The sequence below is a fragment of the Myxine glutinosa genome, chromosome 1 (assembly GCF_964187855.1).
Source record: "Myxine glutinosa chromosome 1, kmMyxGlut1.1, whole genome shotgun sequence".
Taxonomy (NCBI): Eukaryota; Metazoa; Chordata; class Myxini; order Myxiniformes; family Myxinidae; genus Myxine; species Myxine glutinosa.
The window spans coordinates 374,810,564-374,836,804 of NC_136261.1; the positions used below are offsets into that span (position 1 = coordinate 374,810,564).

A 26,241-nucleotide genomic window follows, 5' to 3' on the forward strand; every position below is an offset into this window, starting at 1 on the left:
CTCGTGCAGGTCCATATTTGCCAAGTACCACAGCACCAAATTCATCAAGAAAATCAGAGCATTCTCATTTGTGGTACCAGAAGAGTCTATGGCTGCAGCCCAGACCTACCCTGATAATTACTGTTTCTGCAAAAATAGTGAGGCTTTCCTGAAAAATTGCACGAAAGCCGGAGTGTTGGACTTGACTCCTTGCAAAGGTGAGAACACACTCAACAGGTAACCATACACCTGGTATATGCATTATGATCGAAGTAGTGTGAATCTTCAGCATCATAATATGATGTTAATATAAGATATGTCTAGAATGGATAGGCTGCTGTTATAGGCTTTTAGGATGTCATAAACATGTACCTCTCATCGAGTTGAAGCACCAAAGATGGCACACAGGTGTACATTTAGTTGAGCTGCACGATCTTTAGGCTCTTGAGGTGAAATATTCACACCTTGTTATTCGTCTTCAGTTGTCATACCCTTCCTCCCATCCATGGTACACGGAATCTTGTGGTGAGGCTATTGCCCAGAAACAACTTGCTTTACTCCTGGAAAGCAAATCCAACAGAAGGAAATCTCATTTCCTTCCACAAAGCCCGAAACAAGTGTGTGTCCACCCTCAGGAGAGCCAGGAAACAATATCTCTCTGTTCTCAGGACAGAACTCTCTTATCTGTCTCCCTCTTACAAACACTGGTGGCGTCTGGTCAAATCTGTTTCTGGTGTTTGTTCCCCCTCCATCCCCTCCCTCACCTCAAACGGCCACACGGCTGACTCCGCACGTGAAAAAGCTGAATGCCTCGACTCTGTGTTTGCCTCTAAATCTTGTGTCCCAAACCTATCCCTCTCTGTACCCACCGTACCCAGTCGTACCCAGCTGCGCCTGGACTCTGTGTCCTTTCCTCCTGACAAGGTGGAAAAGTTTCTGTCAACCCTCGACTCTGATTCTGCAACTGGACCTGACGGCATCAGCCCACGGGTCCGAAAATCCTGTTCTTCCGCTCTTTCTCTCCCTCTCTCTGTTCTCTTCACCCTCTCTTTTGCTCAAGGTCATCTGCCATCTGCTTGGAAATCTGCCAACATCACCGCTTTGCACAAAAAAGGTGCAAAAACAGATCCCAGCAACTACAGACCAATCAGCCTTCTCCCAATTATCAGCAAAGTCATGGAATCCATCATTGCTTCAGACATGAAATCTTTCCTCTTCTCCAATGGCTTGATCTCTGATCATCAATTTGGTTTCAGACCTGGTCACTCTACTCTGGACATGCTGCTTCTGCTTTCTCAACAATGGATGGAGGTCCTCAATGCCAAACAGGAAATTAGAGCTGTCTCCCTTGACATATCACGTGCCTTCGATACGGTCTGGCACCCCGCTCTGCTCACCAAACTCTCCTCTTTTGGTATCTTAGTCAGGTTCACTATGTTAACAAATATAATTTCGTTCAAAATTTTGGTAGATTAGCAAAACTATACATTTTTGGAATATTCAGAGCATGAGGAATCCAAAAATTAATGTTTACATTTGCGTAGACACCTTTGCGGAAATGACACTCAGTATAGTGATGAAGATAGTCAGGTTCACTATGTTAACAAATATAATTTCTTTCAAAAATTTGGGATTAGCAAACCTGTACATTTTTGGAATCTTCAGAGCATGGAGAATCTGAAAATCAATGTTGGCATTTGCACAGACACCTGCATGGCCGCCATTTTGGATTTTGAAAATGGCCGCCATAAAATACATATTTTGCGCGATCTCGGCTTCTAGTCAACCTAGAGCCTTAATTAAATATGCTAATCCTATGTTTTCTGGGTCAAGGAATCCAATACAGGCCTCAAAATAGTGCTCCGGATTATAGAAAAGCAACAAACAAAGGTAATTGAAAACCATTGTCTTTATATTTGTGATATAACTGTATTACATAATACATGATATTGCAAGTCCTTTGAAGTTATAGGTTGTTATAGGAAGTTATAGGTAGTATCAGATTGAACTATAAGTCCTATACACAGAATCTACGAGGTCTCTACCGTTCAGGAATATGCTTTTACAGATCTTCATCACTGTCCTGAGTGTCATTTTCGCAAAGGTGTCTACGCAAATGTAAACATTAATTTTTGGATTCCTCATGCTCTGAATATTCCAAAAATGTATAGTTTTGCTAATCTACCAAAATTTTGAACGAAAAAACATAGTGAACCTGACTATCCATGGAAATCTCCACGCATGGCTGGCGGACTTCCTCTCTAGTCGTAGTCAACGTGTGGCCCTGAATGGGTTTCTCTCATGTCCTCTTCCTGTTCAGGCTGGAGTTCCCCAAGGCAGTTTTCTGGGCCCTGTGCTTTTTCTGGTCTTCATCAATGATCTCTCTGACTCTCTTGAAAATCCTCTCTATCTCTTTGCTGATGACTCTACTCTCTGTCGCTCCATTCTTCATCCCTCAGATCGGCAGTCTGCAGCCTCCTCACTCTCTGCAGACCTGGACAAAATCACGGACTGGGCAAACAAGTGGAACATGTCCTCAATCCTGACAAATCTCACACTCTTACGATGTCTCTCCGAAAAGACCGACTGGACAACCCTCCCATCCACTTTCTGAATCTTCCTCTCCAAGAAGTTCTGTCACTCAAGCTTTTGGGTCTCACTATCTGCCATGATCTTTCCTGGGAAAACCACATTTCAAATCTGGCCTCCAAAGCCAGGCGCCGACTGGGCATCCTCCTTCGTGCGAAGTCCTTCCTTGGCACACCTGAGCTCCTCACCACATACAAGGCTTTCATCGGCAGCTCAATGGGATGGGGTGGGAGATGATTGCTGGGAGATTGATTGGGAGATTGATGATGGGATGGGAGAGATGGAGATGAACACAAACATGGTACTGCTCTCCCCTCTGGGCTGGTGCTCCTGCCTCACACCTAGCTCATCTTCACGCTGTTGAAACCAAAGCATTCAGACTCATTGGAATCTCCCGCGATGAAGCTAACTCCAAGGGCCTCTCACTCACTCACCGCAGGCAGGTTCGTGGTCTTTTCGTCTTCTACCGACTCCTCTCTGGCCTTGCCCCCCCAGCTCTCTCTGGGCTCTGTCCCGCAAATATTCCTACAGGTCGCACAAGATCTGCCTGCAACCCTCTTATGGTTAAACTGCCAAAATGAAGACTCTCTGCTCACCTTCACTCCTCTTTTCTCCCACCTCTGGAACAAACTCCCTCACTCTCTTCAATCCCACTCCACCCTCCAGGTCTTTAAAACAGCTGTTCACCACCATCTCTTATCTTCCCCCATCCAAAACCTTGATCTTTTCTACCCCTGCTAATTTCACCCCAAAGTAACTTTTTTGAAATACCAACTTCTGTCCTGGAAGTCCTTGGTGTCCTTGTGTTTTATACTTCTCCCTCCCCCCCCCCCCCTTCCCACGCCTCCTCCCCCCAAGCCCTCTCCCTTCCACACATCTCCCTGCTCTCAAATGTTGTGTGCTCTCAAGTGTTTTTGTGCTTCCCCTTCTATCCCCATCTTGTCTTCCGCTCCGTCTTTTTATATATTTTGTTTGTCTGGTTGATTTGTTTGTGAAATAAATGTCAGCTCTTTCACGAGCCTCGATTCAGTATACAAAAAAACAAAAAAACAAAAAAAAAAACGAATTGACATTAACATGATATATCGAATAAACAATATATATATATATATATATATATATATATATATATATATATATATATATATACATATATATATATATATATATATATATATATATTGTTGCGGATATGAGGATTGTGTTTTTTTTGTATTGTGTGTTTTATTATTATTATTGTTGATTCTGCGCCTCCTGCCTCCGGAGATGTGTAAAGATAAAAAGGGCGTCCCATTATTAGTCCAAAAGCATACACGTCAGCCAATCATAGAATACCCCTGTTCGATAGTTATATCTTATTATGTGTTTTAGGGTAAGGCTGTGTCTCCCATTAATTGAAATACTCCATTGCACCAGTGAAAGAGATAGATTCCCTTCATTCCCATTCCCAAAACCTCCATTTCCCCTTTCGTCATTGCCAGGCCTCGATCGCCATTGCCAATTACATCCCCTCCAATTACCGCCATTGACCACGAGGCAGGGTTGGTGAAGAAAGGCGGGTCCCCACTTCGTCAGGGAGGGGAGGAGTGAGCCAGCCCCACTCGACCAACCATGAACAAGGGGTTTGGCTTGAGAGGGCGGAGAGAGAACGTTTGGGGGAGGTTCAAAAAGGTTGAGGGGCGGGGCCTATATAACCTGCCGGCGGGGCGTTCCCAAGTGCAGACGAGAGGGAGTCCAAGCAGTTGAGACAAGCAGGGAGAGACATGAGATGGGCTGAGAAAGGAGAGGAGCTTTTAAGAGAGTCGCAAAAAGGTCCAAGGCAGATGAGCTGAGACGAGAGGGAGTCCAAGCAGTTGAGTCCAGAGAGAGAAGTCCAGCAGTTGAGACAAGGAGGGAGGAGACAAGAGCTGGGTCGTCAGAACTGAGCTGCGTGCTCGAGCCACCGAAACTGCCTTTACAGCAGCTCGAGCCACTGAAACTGCCTTTACAGCAGCATGAGCCACCGAAACTGCATCTACAGCAGCTTGAACCACCGAAACTGCCTCTACAGCAGCTCGAGCCACCGAAACTGCAGCCACAGCAGCGTGGGCCAGGACGGCAGTTTGGAGCAGGGCCGCAAAGGAACGGCGGCTGCCCAACGAGCCGATCGTGCTGCAGGACCAGTTGGACCTCCCTATCCCGCCAGCCATCCACCTGCCATCCCTATCATCATTCCCCGTGTAAGTGTGTTCGTAGTCTGTCTTTTGTCTTGTCCCTGGGATTAAGTTAAGCCTGTTAGATAAGCTAAAGATTTCACTGTGTCACCTGCGTCTCATGTCCCTGTAAATAAACGTGACTGCTCCTTTTTGCTTGTGTGTAAATAATAATAAACCCCGTTACTCTTCTGTACGTCTTCTTCCTCTTTGCATTTGGTCGCTTTAGAGTTTTCCATATTGAGCAGCTGTGGTGCGATACGGCCAACGTTTGGGTTGAATCGGGTTGTAGTCGGGGAATAACTGTTCGGTCGCGGAGCCCCCGCTCGGCAAATATAACATCTTTAACCACGTACCGTAACAATATGTGTATATATATATATATATGTGTATGTATATATATATATATATATATATATATATATATATATATATATATATATATATATATATATATATACACAAAGAATTAAGTTAAGCACCCCCCCCCCGTTTTATTACAACCTCGCACATTACAAGTTTGTTGTCGTCAAAACAGTGTAATATACCCATGATATTGCTATATTTTCTGGAGAAGTGATATTATGGTCACATAAAAACATAACAATCATGACGTTTTCAATATTTTATTCTGAATAATTTAAGGTGAAATTTTTTGGGAATTTTAGGCATATTTTCACCTCAATTTAAGTATGGAGCTATAGGTCCATCACGGACAGTGTGGATGACGTTTATGTTTTCTAACGTACAGTCATTGTTCTGAGAAGACCTCTAGCGATCTTTGCATCAATAACGTGTGTAGGACCCACGTGATCGGATCACTGACTCAACCAATCACTTTTTTTCACTTTGATCACTCAATTTCATCAATGGATTAATTGCTAATGTCATACCAATCATTATTTGATCTCACATACCTTAGAATATATGCCAATGTATACATATACACAAAGAATATATATTAGGGGGTGCTTACCTTAATTCGTTGTGTAGGGGTGCTTAACTTAATTCTTTGTGTATATATAGTGTGCCACACTGACCGGGTCCTCAGTCGAGGTCCTCAGCATCATCCCGTTTCGGCCCTTCAACCTCGATACGGTCAGCTAAGGTGGGCTAGCAGGGGCACATACACATCCACATGCAGCAACTGCACCTGGATGCGTACATACCCCGACCCCAGCCAGTGCGAACAACAACAACAACAACAACAACAACACCTCTGCATCCATAATCCACAGCACCAAACAAACATGGTGGAACACTCAAACACCCACCTTTATACCCTTCACCACTCACCAACAAAACACACCAGATCATTCATACACACACATACACACCCATACACACACATACACACACATACACACACACACACACACACACACACACAACATCAACCAACCAACCACCTACCCTTACATCATACACCACTCAACATACAAAAACACACACTCATACAAAAATTAATTCATGCAAAAACGCACACCCTCACCCACTCACTCATATACACAAAATAAGAAATGATAATGTTAACAAAAAAAAAATAAAAAAACCACACACAACCAACCTACACCATTCGACGTGCCTCCATAAACGTCCTCCATATCCAAAATGAGCCTTTCAAGGAAACCTGGGCCACCTTGTCACACATCTTCCTTCTTTCTGTCCCACACACTCCCAGCCGAGCAATAAATGCAGAAAAGGAATTGCCAATATACCCTCTACACCCTACCTCAAATGGCTGACACGAAACTCGCCAACCCTTCTCCCGGCACTCTGCCTCCAGCTCACTGTACTTTCCTCTCTTCTTCTCGTGCACCTCCTCCATGTTCTCTTCCCAAGGTACAAACAATTCCCCTAAGATGACCTGCCTTGTTGCACCTGACCAAATGACAATGTCAGGCCACAACCTTGTCACACAGATCTCCTCCGGGAATACCTATTGTGGCTTTAGGTCTGCCACCACCTGCCAATCACAAGCATCTGACAGCCCTCTTGCTTTCTACCTAGGGTGGAGGGGGAAGGGAGGGGGAAGGGAGGGGGAAGGGGAGGGGGGTAGGGTGGAGGGGGAAGGGAGGGGGGAAGGGGAGGGGGAGGGGGGAAAGGGAGGGGGGAAAGGGAGGGGGGGAAAGGGAGGGGGAGGGGAGGGGGAGGGGAGGGGGGAAGGGGATGGGGAGGGGGAAAGGTAGGGGGAGTGGGGAGGGGAAGGGGAGGAAAGAGGGGGGGAGGGGGAGGGGGATGGGGAGGGCCAGTCATGATGTTGCAGTTCTCATGGTAGGAGAGCAGCACAACAATCGTGACATTGTCCTGCATCTTCGCAACAACAGCACAAAGCGGATTTTGGAGACTCACCAATCCTGTGACGCCCTCCAGTACCGGCGTTGCCGGGCGGGGGAAGGGAGACCCGTACATTCCCAACCTGTACATTCGCCCTCTCGACTCAAGCTCACTCGGACAAAAGCCTCGCACAAATTACACCGTGAAGGCCCAATGGCCATGTCTATGCCACAAATCAAGTACATGAGCGAGTCGGGCGCACTGAATTGAAAATATATAGAACGCTCATACTCCGTGAAAAGTGAAGCCGCCATGTCACCATCTTGGTTAGCACGACTCGACCAACTCGCTTCGCGGATCTCGTTTGTTTTGAACGTGTCCCAGATTTTAAAAGCCAGACAACTGTTGAAATGCCATTTTGTGCAGCAATAAACTGCTCCAATCGGTTACGGAAGGGTTGTGGAAAGACGTTTCACAGCTGTTTCAAAGACGTTTAATTCATATCGCACAAAATCGACACAAAACACGATCGTACAAAAGGAGAAAAAACGCAATCGCTTTTCACTCTGAATTACGTGCAAACGCGTGACGGAAATCACCATCACCCAGCATCGAGTGCCAACCAAGATGGCGCCTGGTAGCTGCATCTCCACCTATGTGGTGTGAATGTCAATGGTCATTCTATATATTTTCAGTTCAATCGTCTGGCGGCGGGGATGGAACATCACGTGATCGCTCTGAGCAAATCAGCGAGCTGCTCTGGCACCGGCTAAGAATTCCGTGTATAATGTTCCTCGCTGAAATGCGCTGAGGTAAATATGAATAAAAAAATATGGATCTCGTCAAATATTTTGAGGTAGGCCATGTCCTTCCCAGGCTCAATGGCCATGTCTATGCCAAATATCAAGCATGTGAGCCTCTCCGTTTAGGAGTCTATCGGTAACATCACACACACACACACACACACACACACACACACACACACACACACAAAACTGTGTTTTATATATATAGATTGAGATTTTTTTGGATTTTTTTTTTTTGAAATGAGATTTTTATATTTAAAAAAGGGCAAAAAAGCATCAGAACAGCTGTGAAAAAGCATCAAAACAGCAGTGAAAAAGCATCAGAACAGCAGTGAAAATGCATCAAAACAGCAATGTAAAAGCATCAAAACAGCAGTAAAAAGCATCAAAACAGCATTCGATATATTTTCACTTTTACATTTTGGCTAACTCGCTCGCGAACCTGATGAAGATCCTGAGCGAGGATCGCTACGCTACGCTACGTTATACTAATGCTACGTTAGCTACGCTACATTACACTACATTCACTACGTTATGGCTAAAAATATGGATCTAAAGATGAAAGAAAAAAAAACCTATGTGGTGTGAATGGCAATGTTCCTCGCTGAAATGTGAAAAAACGCAATCGCTTTTCGCTCTGAATTACGTGCGAACGCGTAACTATGAGATTATGGCGGCAAGGATGGAACATCACGTGATAGCTCTGAGCGAATCAGCGCGCTGCTATGCCACCGGCTCAGATTCTGTGTATAATATTCCTCGCTACGTTATGCTACATTCGCTACGGTAAGGCTAAAAATATGGATCTAAAGATTAAAGAAAAAAAAACCTATGTGGTGTGAATGGCAATGTTCCTCGCTGAAATGTGAAAAAACGCAATCGATTTTCGCTCTGAATTACGTGTGAACGCATAACTGTGAGATTATGGCGGCAAGGCTGGAACATCACGTGATCGCTCTGAGCGAATCAGCGTGCTGCTCTGCCACCGGCTCAGATTCCGTGTATAATATTCCTTGCTGAAATGCGCTGAGGTAAATATGAATAAAAAATATGGATCTCGTCAAATATTTTTAGGTAGGCCATGTCCTTCCCAGGCTCAATGGCAATGTCTATGCCAAATATCAAGCATGTGAGCCTCTCCGTTTTGGAGTCTATCGGTAACATTACACACACACAAACTGTGTTTTATATATATATATATATATATATATATATATATATATATATATATATATATATATATACACATTGTTGCGGTTCTCTCGCCGGCCTTCTTCCCCTCATCAAGGGGGGAATTAATCCCCTGTCTTTACTGGCCTGTCGGAACCGAGACTTATTACGTCCTTTCCGGGCGAGCGCAAAATAGGGTTTCGGGACCAAATTCTCGCTCATACCTAAGTACTCGCGCCGCCATGGAAACAAGGCAGCAAGCCTCGCACGACCCACGTGAAGTTGGAGTACGCCGAGCGGTTTGCGTACACGTGATCTGCGCATTCTCAATTAATGGACCCCGATTTAAGCGGTTCTATTCGTGCCACGCTTAGTCAAATGGAGAAATCACAGGAACAATCTAATCAGGAAGAAAGAAAGAACAGAATGGTTTAATGATTCCCACACGTATGTACAGTTCAAGGACGCAGGGACACAGAGCAAGCTTAAACAGTCTTAACTTATCCCTGGACAATGGGCCCGTCTCACTCACACTCACATAGGGGATTGCAGATGTCGATGTTCCCCAACGCACCGATGTGGTCGTCCAGGATCGGCCCCGTCCGGCTCTCCGCGTCCACGTGCGTCCCGCGAAGATGGTGATAGGCGAAGACAGGGGCTCGTAGCGCGTCTCTCGAATGAAAGAGATATATCGGGCGGAAAGGCAAGGGGCGGACTTTTATGGCAAAGGGCGGTTACTCAGCCGTTCTCATGCGAGTGCGGCAAGGCTCATCAAGCTCATCAAGCACCGCGCGTTCTGGCTGTAAGTTCAACAATGAGTCCTTCTTGTTATCTCTCCCTCTCCTCTGCGAGTCCTTCCGAGGGCTTTGTGCATCGGGGTATATAGGTATACCCCGCGAACCTTCTGGAACTCACCAGACTCTTCTCACCCCGCCCTCTGATGCCACCACATCTGAGCTCTGATTGGCGGCTCATGCTTACTGTCATCGCTCCTGCCGCTCCGCTTCGACTCCGCCCCGGTCCTACTCCGCCTCCCTCGTGTTAACTCACCCAAAATGAACCAACATTAACAAACTGTATTGAGGTTACGGACGTAGGATGATCGGTGGCAGTAGGGCCTATTTTCCTGGCTTTACACAATGCAGAACTAACATAGGAAATGGCGTATTCTCACACATACTAAGAAATAACTGTACTACAAATGAGGCTACATGTTGCTTGTGTGACTATATATGGGGGGAAAACCTTTAACATTTATTGAACTCACTGTACAAACCTCAAAACCGTAACACGGCCCCCCTCCCTCGTCAGACTCGTCCCCGAGTCGAACCTACACAAGTGGGAATGACCAGTTTTGAGCAAGAGTTGGGACTAATTTTTAATTATGTGTGACACTTAGATGTGGTTCCCCATAACATTTACTCTAACCCGTGTATGCGACAGTTTTACAACACTAGATATGTCCCACCTACTGCGTTGTGTAAATAACTCTAACAGACTCATGCCCACAACTAACCGAATTGCGGAATTTTCTTCAAACTACACATAAAGCCGGGGGCAGCATCTATTATTTACAAGCACAAAACCTACTTATTTACAGTTCTATAACCCAGGACCTGTTCTTTGTGGAAAGAAGATTGGAGGGGAGAGAAAGCACATCATAGCACCAATACACAAAACACATTTCAAAAAGTTCACATTTGCTGCTGGTGTCTGGCATCTTCTGTCTTCCTGCAACTTCTTGCTTCTTGCATGTCGCATCTTCTGTGTGCAATAAAGCTTACAATTCTTCTTTCCTGGCACACCAAGAATAAAATGTACAAAAACCCGTGTTCGTTTTATTAATTCCTGGCCAAGCAGGGCCAACCTTATGTGGTCCAACTGCGTGACATTGATGCCACTCAAAGTACGTGGTCCAAAGATGCAAGGTAAGTTTGCAGCAAAGAGTAAAGCCACAAAACGTGTGGTCCATAATGTGTAATGTGATGTGCAAAGTGTCTGTGGCAGCCAGTGCTGTACATGTGCAGCAAAGTTATAACCAAGAATATGGCAGCAAAGTGTTGCGCAGTTCATCTGCATGGGTGTAGCAAAGTGCAGCAAGGGGGCTGCACAGGCGCAGCAAGGTGCAGCCACACTGGTGTAGCATTGTGCAGCTGCACAGTTCGATGCTGCTGCACAACGCCTCCTCCAAAGTGGGTCCATGGGTGGGGAGGAGAGACAAAGCACAGTCAGCAAAGCAGAAAGGGCGCAAAGGTACACATCAACACAAGGTAATGCAATGCGAGGGGCGCGGAGGAGCAAGCAGAGCAGACTCGTCCCTAACCGTCCGTACCCCCCAACGTCGGCTTACACTACAGTACCCTAGCCCTTCCTTATATTTACAAATTCACATCCGTCTCTACGTCTTGTCTCCCATATCCCCCTCTACTTCCAAATTCGTCTTCCATATCCCCCTCTACTTCCAAGTTCGTCTTCCAATCCCTCCCAGGAAGGAAGAGATGGAACCAACACAATGTCACTCTACGTCGTGATGCATCTTACTCACTCAAACAGTTTCAAAGCCCTGGTGTGGAGTTCCGTTTCCCTTGGTGAATGGATGTGGATGGCGCGAAGGGATTTCTCATTTCCTAACTAAACTAATGACATTAACTCACTTACACTACCTGGGTCATGCCATGCCAATTGGCCATCTTTAAACTATGTGGTTCTAAAAACCTGATTCCCATTGACCACTCTGCGGTGCTCTTCCGAATTTGGGTCTCACTCCCAAATTTTCACACTGTGCCCTTGCACAATTTCGGGGCTAGGTCATGTGGCTCCACTAGCAGGTCTACCTACCTGCGCACCTCCGCCACTGAAGTCGCCAACCGAGCTTACCTGCTCCCGCGACTACCCTACACTGGGGAAGGCCCTCCCTGGCTCTTTACCCCTCTGATGCCCTCTCTGGCATTGGGCTACCCAGGTCCTTCTCTTGGATCCTCAGGCCCCAGTGAACACTACTCACAACTCTAACTGGCTCCCAGAACCTACCTGCAGCCTCACCTGGCCGACAGACTACCAGTGGCAGAGTGCCCTAATAACCATACGCACCAACAAAGCCCACACGCCCAGCCATTACACATACTCATGCACCCAACCAAGCACTTCTTGCTACTTCCTGCACCACAGGTGTCAATATCCAAACAATTTACCTAAGCCGTCTACCTGGCCTTAAACTACCCACCCCAGGTATTCGTGAAGGGTCCATCTCCCCCCATTCACTCCTTCGCACCATGCATTCCACACCTTTTATCTCACACCAAGCATTCCACACACCATTTATCTCACACACCATTTCTCTTGCACACCTTTTGTGCTCTTACACCTTTTCCCATACACTCCAACACAATTCCATCTGCTCTCCATACACAATTTCTGGTTATTCCCAACCAATTCCTCATTTGCTCAATACCATCCTCACACACACACACAGCATCATCTAGCTGACTACTTCCCCTAAAACTTGTGCTTCCCCGTCTTCCCTTACACTAAGCACTTCCCTCGTCATTAACAACCACCTAATCTCTCTACGTCCCCTCTACCTGTACCAATGTCACTACTTAAATCTTCTCATCTACTGTCATCCTTCTAATTTCCCTATCAATTATCCTAGCCCGCCCTCAGCTAGCTTTCACTGCCATCCCCTTAATCTAATGCTCATGAGCCCTAATATGAGGAATGGTAAAACGACCATCCCTCCACACCGGGCACCATTCCCCAACACTACTCCCCCCAGTCCTCTGAACTATGAGCCCCCGTCATTAAAGGTACTGGGTCCTGCCTCGGCCTCTGAAGCCAAGGCGATCCATGAGGGCACCTGTTCGCCGGTGTAGGGACTTATCCGGTCGGCGTGGACGATCCAAGGGAGGGCTCGTGGCCCCATTTTGATCTTAATGACCACATCACAAATTTGCGACAGGACGACCCCCAGGCCTTGCCAGGGAGAGGTGAGTTTGGGGCACCTACCCTTCCGCCTCCGGGGATTGAAGAACCAAGTCTTCATCCCCGGAGAATACTGACTCCCCTAGCTCCGGTGGTCGTACCTGCGCTTCATCTTGGCACCCGCCAGCTGAAGCTGGCGGTGTGCGAAGGCATGGACCCTCTCCATGCCTTCCTCCAGGTGATGTGCATAGCCCTCCCCCGGTGGTCTTTCAGGGGTCTCTGGCACGGGACCGCATAGCAAGTCGGCAGGAGCCCGCAACTCCCGCCCGTACATAAGCAATGCCGGACTACATGCGGTGGCCCCGTGCTGGCTGGTTCGGTAGGCCATTAACAGATACGGGAGATGTTCATCCCAGTCGTCCTGACGGGTGGTGGTAAACAACGCCAATTGTTGAACCAGGGTTCGGTTGAGCCTTTCCACCATCCCGTCAGATTGAGGTCTCAATTAATTTGTGTAAGGCCTCCCGCTGGGTCTCCTCCAACTCTACAATACTCCTGTTTACCATCTAGCAAATGGGATCGGGCCAATTCCTATTACTTCTTAAAGACTCCCTCCGGGACTGGCTCGGCTGGATGTTCTCGTCCCTCACTGCCGCGACTTCATTAACTGGGGTGCAGCCGGCTATCTTCGTGCCCCGTCCTATAGTGCGTGGTTCTGTACTAACATTAATTACTCGGACGGGCCACCACTGATATATGGTGATATGATATGGTGATATCGAATAGGCGAAGACAGGGGCTCATAGCGCGTCTCTCGAACGAAGAAATATATCGGGCGGAAAGGCAAGGGGCGGACTTTTACGGCAAAGGGCGGTTACTCAGCCGTTCTTATGCGAGTGCGGCAAGGCTCATCAAGCTCATCAAGCACCGCGCGTTCTGGCTGTAAGTTCAACAACGATTCCTTCTTGTTATCTCTCCCTCTCCTCTGTGAGTCCTTCCAAGGGCTTTGTGCATCTTGTTATATAGGTATGCCCCGCGAACCTTCTGGAACTCACCAGACTCTTCTCACCCCGCCCTCTGACGCCACCACATCTGAGCTCTGATTGGCGGCTCATGCTTACCGTCATCGCTCCTGCCGCTCCGCCTCGACTCCGCCCCGATCCTCCTCCGCCTCCCTCGTGTTAACTCGCCCAAAATGAACCAACGTTAACAAACTGTATTGAGGTTACAGACGTAGGATGATCGGTGGCAGTAGGGCCTATTTTCCTGGCTTTACACAATGCAGAACTAACATAGGAAATGGCCTATTCTCACACATAGGCTACTAAGAAATAACTATACTACAAATGATGGTACATGGTGCTTGTGTGACTATATATGGGGGGCAAACCTTTAACATTTATTGAACTCACTGTACAAACCTCAAAACCATAACAATATATATATATATATATGCCGGGTTGGGACTTAAGACTTGGGACTCAGAGGACTCAGAGAAGGAGCAACGGATATATTTATTAGAACTCGTTATACACAAGCTTGCGGAAAACAGGATGTCGCAGGAAGCTCACACAAAATGACCAACTCTACAACAAGATGCTCTGGAAAGGTTCGATCAGGGCTTCATTATACATATGAAATATAGAGGTGTGGTCTAACATCAGGACAGGAGACAAAGGGTGAACTCACATGGCCCCCACCTTAGTCCCTTTCTGTTGTTCAGTTAGTTTAAGGAAGTCCAAGGCCAGGCAAGGGTTATGCCCTTTGATATCATAATCATTGAAGCTTGAAGGGAAATCATTGAGGTTTGAAGGGAAAGAAGGAGATAAGGAATGGACAGCCTTAATGCTGTCATCAAGAAGAATATTGAGAACATGGAGGAGTATAGCAGCTTTGCAGCTGTGACCACAGTATGGGAACAAACTCTGGATTTCGACAGGTAAAGAGAACATGCCATTACAAGGCATGAAATCACACAAAGTATATAATCCTAAAAAGGCATTTCAAACAACAAAGTAATGTAACATAAGTCCTTTGGTTGGGAAAGTATAGAGGGAGTGAACAGTCATAAATGTGCCAACATACAGGAAATTGGCAGAGGCCAGAAAGATAGCAGTTTGCAACCAAGGCCGTAGTATGCGGAACAAGGGATTGTGCCAATACAGGGCAAAGGTTTGTAAAGCATTTAGCTCCTTGAAAGGGTACAACCAGCTTTTCAGAGAACATGGAAAGAATATAAGTATCAAAAGGATACAGCAAACAATCAAAACAAAACATATAATTGGTTATACTTGGTAATTGGTCAAACAGTAACAGAGCACAAAGGGGGGAGGGGCTCATGCCCCACATACTATATATGGGGGGCAAACCTTTAACATTTATTGAACTCACTGTACAAACCCCAAAACAATAACAATATATATATATATATATATATATATATATATATATATATATATATATATATATTAGGGTGGGCTTCAAAAAATCAAAATGCAGATTTTCTCCGGGACATGGTCTATTTTTGTTCCTTTTGGTGTCAAAAGAAACCACACCAAATTTGAATGGAATCCAATAATATTTAGGGGTGCCACATCAGTGATGAATTTTCCCCCATGCAAAAATAGGAATTCCCATTTTTTGGGCTGTATATACACAAAATAAATACATAATTATATATATACATTAAATATAATATTAAAAATAAATATATAGTAAATATACATGAAATAATAATAATATATATTATATTATACATTATATATACAATTATACGATAGACAATTATACAAATATAGACAAATATAATACATTAAATAATATATTAAAAATAAATATAATATATTAAAATTTAAATATAATAAATAAATATATAGTTATACAATATATATACATTATAATTAAATATACATTAAATTTATACATAAAATATACATTAAATAATAAATATACATAAATACACATTATACATTATATATATAGTTACCTGAAGGGGGAGGAGAAGCTATGGCAACCGCTGTAGTGGACACACTGAAGAGCTGGAACCTTGTGGGCAAGGTGAAGGCTTTGTCTTTTGACACAACGGCCAGCAATTCAGGTGTTCGTGGAGGGGCTGCTGTCCTCATTGAAAAGAAGCTACAGACTGAACTAATTCATTTGGCTTGCCACCATCATGCGCACGAAATCATTCTGGGAGATGTTTTCACCACTCTTTTCGGTCCTTCATCAGGCTCTGACATCCAGCTTTTTAAGCGGTTTCAGGCGGAGTGGCCGTCCATTGCCCATCACCAACCAAAAAATGGATTCACAGATCCTGATACGGCAGCTGAGTTTGCACAGAACAATGACATGATGGATGAAGCTCTGGAATTTGCTCTTGTGTGTTTGAAAGATCAGCAGCCACGAGATGATTATCGTGAACTCCTAGAACTGACTGTCATCTACATGGGAGGAATCCCACCTCGTGGAATCCGGATCATGGCTCCAGGAGCAATGCACAGAGCCAGATGGATGGCAAAAGCACTATATTCACTACAGGTGTTCATGTTTCGGTCAGAGTTCCACTTGACACTTCGAGAGGCGAGAGAACTCCGAGCCTTCAACATTTTTGTCTGCCTTGTGTATGTACAGGCTTGGTTTCGGGCTCCACAAGCTATTGAGGCTCCCCTGAATGACATTAACCTCTTCAAGAAGTTGGAAAAGTTTGAACAAATCAATCAGAAGATGGCTCAGGCAGCCTTGAAGGCACTTGGCCGCCACACGTGGTACATGAGCCCAGTACTAGTGGCATTTGCATTCTTTGACACCAGAATTGACAAAGAAAGCAAGATCAATATGATTGAAGCATTGAAAAATGACGGTGAAAACCCCTCTCCAAAGAGACCAGCTATCAAACGAGGAACCGCCCTGTCAATCGCTGGCCTCATAACAAAACACACCAAGCATTTCTTCAGCATCCTAGGGACCCCAACTGATTGGATGGATAAGGATCCTGGTTCATGGGAGCAAGAAACCAGCTTTCAGGAAGCAAAGAAAGCCGCCAGTGGCTTAGTCGTGGTGAACGACAGGGCAGAAAGGGGTGTCGCATTGATACAAGACTACAATAAGCTCCTTACAAAGGATGAAGAGCAAAAGCAAGCTCTGCTCCAAGTTGTTGCTGCTCACAGGAAGATGTACCCCGATGCCAGGAAGGCAACAGTGGTGAAACAGGCCCAGAAATAGGAGTTACATTTCTCATTATATTTGGGTTTTTAAATATTATGTGAAATGGTGTCTCTTCATTTTATGAACTGAACATTTGGATAGTTATCATTGAATTTGAGTTTTCATAGCAATATAGTGCTATTTGTGCAGCTATTGTAACTTGTGTTTGCTAGAATACAAAGAAAGTGAGTGGAGGGTGGATTTTCATAAAACAAACTTCTGGTTTTGCTTTCGATCCATATATAGAAAAGTTTTGTAGACACCTTTCGTTTGAAGGCTGATGTGGCACCCCTAAATAAAATCAGATTGCTTTCATATTTGGTGTCTTTTCATTTTGGAACAAAAGGAACAACATAAAGCCATGTCCCAGTAAATATTTAAAATTTTTTATTTTGAGCACCACCCTAATATATATATATATATATATATATATATATATATATATATATATATATATATTGTTGTGGATATGAGGATTGTGTTTTTTTTGAATGTTTTATTCTGGACCTTCCTGCCTCCAGTCTGTGTACAAAGGTCAAAGGTCGTTCCGTAGTTATTTCATAAGCACTCACGTTAGCCAATCATAGATTTCCTCCTTGTTGACAGTTATTTCCTTATTCTGTGTAGTAGGCTAAGGATTTGTTTTCCATTAATTGACACTCCATTGCACCGAAGTCAAATAGATAGATCCCAATTCATTCCCAAAGCTCCATTCACAAAGCCTCGATTGCCAACTGCATTCGCCGCCATTGCCATGTGCTCCGTGTTCTGTGTGAACAGGAGGGGCGGGGTCGCCGGGAAGAGGCAAGCCCAGGGCGCGCCACGAGGGGCGGAGCTGTTCAGCCCCATGCCCAAATAAGGGAACAAGCCCGTAGCTTGCCACGAGGGGCGCGCCATTCGGCGCCATGTCCAAATAAGGAGGCAAGCCCGTGGCATTGCCATATAAGGTCACAGGTCACAGAGCACGGGGGGAGGGCGGTACCGAAACTGAGGAGGGCGTGTCACACCGGCGCTTGAGGATGAGATATGCGTGCGAAGATCGCGCAACACCAGATGAGTCCGGAAAAAGCACACGACGTCCCCACGGCAGCACGGAGAGCGAACCATTGAGCAAGACTGAGAGAGAGAAACGTGAGGGAGTGCCTGTATTGCGGCAATAGGCCGATACCCTCTAGGCCCTATTGCCGGTCGGTGAGACGCGAGGCTGTTTTTGCCGGGTTTTTGTCTCGACCCCAAAGCGTGGATCGGAGCGCGCGCTTGGAGCCAGACCTCGACGCCTACCATCTGCCTGGACCCTCCTCTGAAATCCCAAACCATCCATTCCATCCTTCTTGTGTATGTGAGTTTGTTTTGTTTGTTCTGTCCTGGGTTAAGTAAGACTGTAATAGGTAAGCTAGAGTTTTCACTGTGTCCTGCTGGTCCGTCCCTCTTTCTGCTTTATTTTCTTATCTTTCCTTCTTCCTTGGTTTCTTTCAATCCTGTAAATAGTAATAAATAATAATCGTATTTCAAACCTTTTTGTCTCCTTCTTCTTCTTCACATCCGCGTCGTCTTTGTCTTTTCCCAATTGAATATCTGTGGCGCGATTTTGGCCAATGTTCAGGAATTGGGTTAGTCGGGGTAACTGTTCGGGTGCGGCGGCCATCCGCTCGGCCAATTAACATCCTAGCCGCGTCCGTAACAATATATATATATTGTTGTGGATATGAGAATTGTGTTTTTTTATTGTGGTAAAATATCACCCTCCTTCCTACATTTGGTGTATAAAGGTCAAAGGTCGTGCCCGTAGTTATTCCATATACAATCACGTAGCCAATCATAGAACTCCTTGTTTAGTAGTTATCTCCTTATTCTGTGTATTAGATTAAGGCTGTGCCTTCCATTAATTGACACTCCATTGCACCGAAGTCAAATAAGCTAGGTCCCCTTTCGTCAATTGCCAACTGCATTGGGCGGTTTGCTGCATTCCGCTGCTGCTGTGGGGTTGTGGTTTTCCATCACCGCAAGACTCCATTAAACGTGTGGTCAGATCGGAGAAGAAGGGGGAGGAGCGGCCGAATCCAGGGCGTTGGCCACCGATCGTCATCAAAGGTGGAGCGAAAGAGCCCGTGCCAGCCAACCGGCACTGCAGTGAGCGGCCCGGTAGGCGTGTCCTGGAGGCCGGCGGCTTGATTGCCCGAGGCGCAATAAAAGCGCACGTGGAAGCCTTTGTAAGAGAGACGGGAGAGATACAGCAGAGAGACAGCAAGCGTTTTGGGAGAGTCAGAGTAGGAGTCGTTGAGAGAGCATCCAGGCGGTCAAGTGCTGCGGTGAAGAGTGAGAGAGAGAGACGCGGCAGATGAGGCCAGAAGCAGTACCACGAGCAGTACCACGCAGCTTTGACTCCACCAAGCAGCTTTGACTCCACCAAGCAGCTTTGACTCCACCAAGCAGCGTTGGCTCCACCAGGCAGCTTTAACTCAACCGGCGGAGCTCGTCCCGCGGCAGCTCGCACGACCGCAGCTTGGGCGTTGACGGCGGTGCCGACCGTGGCCGCGGAGGAACGGAGCTGCCGCTCCCGGCCCGACCGTGACCCGGTCCCCACTGAAACTTCCTCTGCCTCCAGCTATCCACCTCCTGCATTCGTTCCTGCCATCATTCCCCGTGTAAGTGTGCTCGTTGTCTGTCTTTGTCTTGTCCTTGGGGTTAAATAAGACTGTAATATATAAGCTAATAATTGCACTGTGTCTCCTTGCTCCTTTCTCTCGTTATTTTCTTATCCTTTCCATTCTCCTTGGTTATTTTTGGTCTTGTAAATAATAGTAATAAATAATATTCGTATTTCCAACCTTTTGTCTTCCTCTTCTTCACATCCGTTCGTCTTTGTCTTTTCCCCATTGAAAACCTGTGGCACGATTTGGCCAACGTTAGGATCGGGTTTAGTACTGTTAATGGCTCGAACCTCGGGTTGCTAAAACCGCTCGGCAACTAGTCCATCTAAAACCGGGGTTCGAGCGGTACTTGTCTCCCTGTTCTGTGGAGGGATGGATAAAGGTATTCGGGATAACCCCTGGACCCATAACCCTGATCCGTTCCATCCCGCAGGAGGGCGTTACAAATACCAGGACTGGGGAGACGGCCAGCTTAACAGGACAAGGGGCTAATCACACCTTGCTAATGGGAGAGCCGTCCCCCGTATCCGTAACAATTGGTGTCAGGAGTGTCGGATTCGGACCTGAAGCGCTTAGCGCGCTCATATTACGAGTGGCCCAAAATTTTATTTTATAAAATCCTAAATTTAAAATCGTGCCATGGATGGTCAAGGCGATCGGGTGCCGGTGGGAGAGTTAGAGGGGTTAGGGGTAACCCAGGACCAGAGGGAATAAATGTAGGAGAGCAATGGTAATGTGGTTGCGGGGGGATCAGGTGCACAAGATGGCGCCCTCGCGCACATGGTTGAGGAGACACAAAATGGCGGCGCTTCGCCCGTGGTCGCGGCAGCCGAGCCCGAGATGCCAGGGTACATGCGAGCCTTCATGGCGCAATTCATGAAGGAAGTAAGGGAAGTAAAAAACAAAACCCGGGAAACGAAAGAAATAATGGGCGCCCAAAATAATGACATAAATAATAAATGGGAGGATGGATGCAATGGGCGGTCGATTGGAAGAATTAGGGGCACAATTGGAGGACGTGAGTAGCCAAATGAACGAAGGGTTAACGGGGTTGGAAAATAGAATGGCCGCCCAGGAGAACGGGATAAAAGGGGTGAAGAATGGGTTAACGGGGCTAGAAGACAAGATGGAAGACAAATTGCGGGAAATAGGGGATCAATCCGCCCGGGAAATCAAACAGATGGGGAACCAGATAGAGGAGGTGAAAATCGGGTTGGAAGGTAAAATGGATGCTCAGAGGAATTAATTGGAACAGATGAGGGCGGCATCTACTAAAGAAATGGAGGAGATGGGGGAGGAGATAAGACGAGGTGTGGGCGAAGATGTCTCGGGGGTACGCGAGGAGGGAAAGCGAGGTGAGAAGCGTATGGAGAAAGAGGTGAGAAGTAGTACGGCTAGGTTACAAGGGGGCATAGAAGATCTAACAAGGGGAGTAGAACAGCTGACGGTGGGACAAAAGGAACGAGTGGATCAAGTGGAAAAGAACACTGCGATAATCGGGGGGTTAAAGGCGGCGCAGAAGGACATCAAGAAGGAACTTATAGCGACAAAGAGGGAATGTCAGATGGTACATGAGGGATTGACAAAGAGGTTGGACGAGGTGACGGAGGCAGTGGAGACAAAGGACCGGGAGGTGAGGACGCATATAGAAACGGTCAAGGTGGCCTTAGAGGACGAAATTGAGGAGACGCACCGGGAAATAAAAGAGGTGAAGCAAAAGTTAGAGGATGTGGAAGAGGGGGTGAGTGAAATTAAGAAGAGACGGAGGGAAACTAAGAGGGAGATAAAGGAGGAGGTGATGGAATATGTGCAAGGTCAGTGCTCAAATCGTGATGGTGTGCTCACTAACCAAATAAAGAGTTTGCAGGTGGCGGAGGAGGAGCGACGACTAGGTGCCAAGGTGAGTGGCGATATACTCGGAAATGTATATGGTGTGAGGGGAGATTCAGTCGGCTTGGGGGTTGGTTTGGACCCGGGTGTTCGTGAGAGGCCGCGGGCGGGTAAGGTGTGCGACAGGTACGGAGTGTGAAGGAGGAGGTGTGCGAGGATGTCCGACTATGGGGTGTGTGAGGAAAAAGTGCACGCCGAGGAGTGAGTGTGCTGTCGAGAGTGAGTTGGTCGTAGCGCAAGTGCGGGGGGGGGGGGGGGGGCACATGGAAGCGTGGGATGGGGAGTGTTACAGGGGATGTAACGAAAGAATGCACACCTGTGGTGAGTGTTACGGAGGGTGTAACGGTAGAGTGTGCACAAGAGGATGTGCGAAAAAGGTGTGTAACAAAGGAGTGCATGAGTACAGAGTGTGCTGTCAAGAGTAAGGGTGAATGCGCGACCGAGTGTGGTGGTGAAAGTAGTGAGAGTGACACGGAGCACGAGTTGGTTGTAGCAGGTGAGAGAGGATGTACACCTGGAATGGAAGGATGCACACCTGGAATGGTCGAGCGCGTGTGGGAATGCACACTTGCGTTAGTAGTAAAGCACGTGATTGGGTGTGCAAGTGAGTGCACACCCGTCGTTGTCACAGAGGATGTGACCGAGGAGTGGGCGCGAAGAGGTGTGTTGGTGAGGTGTATGAACGACGAGTGTGTGTCAAGGTGTGCGGTGGTCAGGTGTGTGACAAAGTCTGTGAGCGGAATTAGTGTACCTGGGGGGTGTGTCAGAAAAAGTGCAATGACGAAGAGCAAGGAGACAGCTGGATGTGTGAGCAAGGAGCGGAACGCGGGATGTGAGCATGCAAGTGGAGCATCGACGCTAAACTGGATAGCAGTTAGATCGACGTTTAGCCGAAGTGGGCCCTCGGTTCGTGCCGGGCTTCGTGTGCAGCGGGGACCAGCGGGGATCGTAACCGCGGCGGTTTCGAAAGAACCGCCATACGGGATCCACGCCGGGCCGCGCTCTGAACGTCCGCGTCCGTGCTCCGCTGGGCGGAACGGGCGGCCCCGTAAGAAGGGTCGGGATGGCGACCCCTTTTGGTTGCGGCGTTCCGGCAAGGTGAGATCGGGTCATCAGGCGGGAGACCGAAAGGCTCCGTGCCGAGGTGGACCTTGGGATCTCAGCCTGAGCAAACCCCCTTTCCTGCACCGAATGCCGGATGGATCCAACCACCGGCAATGAAACACCCGCATTCATTGCTCGACTTGGCAAAGCCAAGTACTGAGCATGTAAAGACACACCGAGGCTCTAGTTAAAGGACATTTGGTAGGGATAGGGAATTTGTGATTGGAAAATTTTGATTGGTTGGAATTGGATGAGCCAAATTGATAGTGAGAGATACCCATTGTGATGGGATGGCAACTCTGCCATCCCTCACATGAGGGGGCAAAGGAGCTATAGTTGATGGGGTTTGGCAGTGAAAACTAGCCTGGGAGGGTTAGCATAAAATGGTAGGTATCTAGAGATGACCATAGGTAACGGTAAGGTTAGGTAGCAACTTTGGACAGGCAGTCGGGGACATAGAGAGGGTAGTTGGATGATAATGACGAAGGAGCGCAATAATGTAAGGGGTGACGGGGAAGCGCGAGGTTTAGAGGGAAACCAGGTAGAACAGATGATGCCGTGTGTTTGAGAATCGGAAGTGTATTGTGAAAAGTGAGTGAGGAATAATTGTGATTGCACAGGTGTGCAACTGAACAGGTGTATGGAACAGGTGTATGAGTGAGTAATCGTGATTGTGTATTGTGTTGACCAAATGGTCCTGGGAGGAAGGAGGGTGCAGGAAGCCCCAGGTGTAGGAGTGATTGCACAGGTGTGCAACAACAGGTGAATGGAGAATGGTTGTGTGGAATATATGGAGTATGGAATGGATGGTATGGAGTGAGTAGGGTGGAAACTATGGAGTGGAGTGGATGGTGCGAAGGTGTGTATGGGGAGGATGGACCCCATCACGAATACCCGGGGAGGGTAGTGTAAGAGTTAGGTAGAGGGAGTAGGTAAATTGTGGTTGGATATTGGCATCTGTGGTGCGTGTGGAAGAATGATGGTTGGATGGGTGCATTAGTGTTGTGGAAATGGCTGGGCGTGTAGCCTGTTAGTTTGTGTAGTTGGTTTAGCACTCCGCCACTGATAGGATGTCGGCCAGGTGAGGCCGCAGGTGGGCTCTGGGAGCCAGTAGAGTTGTTGTGGATGAGGCCTGAGGATCCGGAGGACAGACCCAGGTAGCCCAGTGCCAGAGAGGGCACCGAGTGGGGTAAGCGCCAAGGAGGGCCTTCCCCAGTTAGATAGGTTAGGTTAAAGAGCAGGTAAGCTCGGAGGCAACTGCAGTGGTGGAGGTGTGCAGGTGGGTAGACCTGCTGGGAGAGCTACACGACTCAGCCCGGAAATTGTGCAAGGGCACAGGGAGTTGAACCGGGGGAGTGAGACCCCAAATTGATGAAGCACAAAAGTTTGGTCAATGGGAATTTGGTTCTTAAAACCGCATAGAGTAAGTTGGCCAATGGATTGGCAGGGAAAGACCCCGGGTAGTGTAAAGTGAGTTAATGTCATTTAGAAGATAGTTAGGATTAAGAATCTCCTCGCACCATCTACATCCACTCACCTGAGGTGACAAAACTCCACACCATGCCATGGTTTGTTTTTATTATTTTGGTGCAAATGTTTGGAATGTGAGATGCATCATGACATGGGTGTGACATTGTGCTTTGTTGTTCCATCTCTCCCTCCTTATGAGGATTGATGATGAATTGGGTGAGGGCAAATTTTGAATTAGAGGGATTGTGGTGACGAATTTGGTATAGGGGAATATGGGGAAGACGTGACAGTCGTGACGAATTTGTAAATGTGTAGATTTTTGTGTACATATGGGGTAAGGGCAAGGGCAGAGAAGGTAACAGGGGGGGTGACGTACGGTAGGGACGAGCTTTCTCACTTCGCTCTCCGTACGCACCTCGTCTTGCATTGCCTTGTTGATGTGTACCCTTGTGACCTTACCCCTCGCTCACCTGTCGTCTTCCCCCCCCCCCCTTGTCTCCCACCCGAGGACTGTGCGCCACTGGGCGCCGAGGGGAGTGTGCGGGAGTCCGCCATTGTGTGCCCGAAACTCCCGCAACCAGCTGTCTGCATCGATTCACCACCTTATGGACCACATGTCTGTGGCTGAGCACCACTCATGGACCCTACGGGTTGGGGGGCAGGGCCCCTCTGCTGGAACCGGCCATGATGGCCCGAGATCTTGCTGGCAGACCTTGGTCACATGGCACCTATGCCATACAGGTGAACCACACATAGTCGGCCCTGTGGGCAATAAATAAATAAAAGAACAATGGACACAGTTGTGCACTTTTATTATGTCCAAATAGGCCGCCAGCAAGAATAACATGAAGAAAGACGACAACTGGAAGAACCATGGCCAGCAGAGGGAGCCGAAGAGCAAGAACACCACCAGGGGTTTGTTTGGTTGTTCTTATTATGAACTGTGGTGACTGTGCACCGATTGGTGCTTGATGGTGCTTTATGGTGTTTTGGTGCGTTTTGGTGCTTTCTGGTGCGTCGATGCAGCACAGGCTGTCTCCCCCCCCCCCCCCCCAAAAGAACAATTGCAGGTCCTGGGTTGCGTTTTGTAAATACAAGTAGCGTCACTGTAAATAATGCTCCCCCATCGTTCATGTTGTAGTTTGAAGACAATTCCGCAATTCAGTTAGCTGTGGGTGTGAGTCTGTTAGGCAGGATGCAATGGAGCAGCGGGACATATTTATTTGTGTTTTAAAACGGTCACACTCAGGGTCAGGTTAAATGTAGAGGGAACGACACCTACGTGCCACACTAAAGGTAAAAGTAATAGGCCCGGGACGTGCCTAAGAGGAGGAGGGTGCAGTGTTGTGGATATGAGAATTGTGTTTTTTTATTGTGGTAAAATATCACCCTCCTTCCTCCATTTGGTGTATAAAGGTCAAAGGTCGTGCCCGTAGTTATTCCATATACAATCACGTAGCCAATCATAGAACTCCTTGTTTAGTAGTTATCTCCTTATTCTGTGTATTAGATTAAGGCTGTGTCTTCCATTAATTGACACTCCATTGCACCGAAGTCAAATAAGCTATGTCCCCTTTCGTCAATTGCCAACTGCATTGGGTGGTTTGCTGCAATCCCCTGCTGCTGTGGGGTTGTGGTTTTCCATCGCCGCAAGACTCCATTAAACAAGCGGTCAGATCGGAGAAGAAGGGGGAGGAGCGGCCAAATCCAGGGCGTTGGCCGCCGATCGTCATCAAAGGTGGAGCGAAAGAGCCAGTGCCAGCCAACCGGCACTGCAGTGAGCGGCCCGGTAGGCATGTCCTGGAGGCCGGCGGCTTGATCGCCCGAGGCGCAATAAAAGCGCGCGCAGAAGCCTTTGTAAGAGAGACGGGAGAGATACGGCAGAGAGACAGCAAGCGTTTTGGGAGAGTCAGAGTAGGAGTCGTCGAGAGAGCATCCAGGCGGTCAAGTGCTGCGGTGAAGAGTGAGAGAGAGAGACGCGGCAGATGA

General features: G+C 47.3%; 1 protein-coding gene across 1 annotated transcript in view; it reads left to right on the top strand.

The window, feature by feature from the left end:
- Positions 1-26,241, top strand: part of CD36 (CD36 molecule (CD36 blood group)) — a 168,160-nt gene that overhangs the window by 88,557 nt on the left and 53,362 nt on the right. Inside the window, exon 9 of the mRNA XM_068101145.2 lies at positions 10-197. Within this exon, the coding sequence (XP_067957246.2) occupies positions 10-197 (188 nt within the window). The remainder of the gene's footprint in view (positions 1-9; positions 198-26,241) is intronic.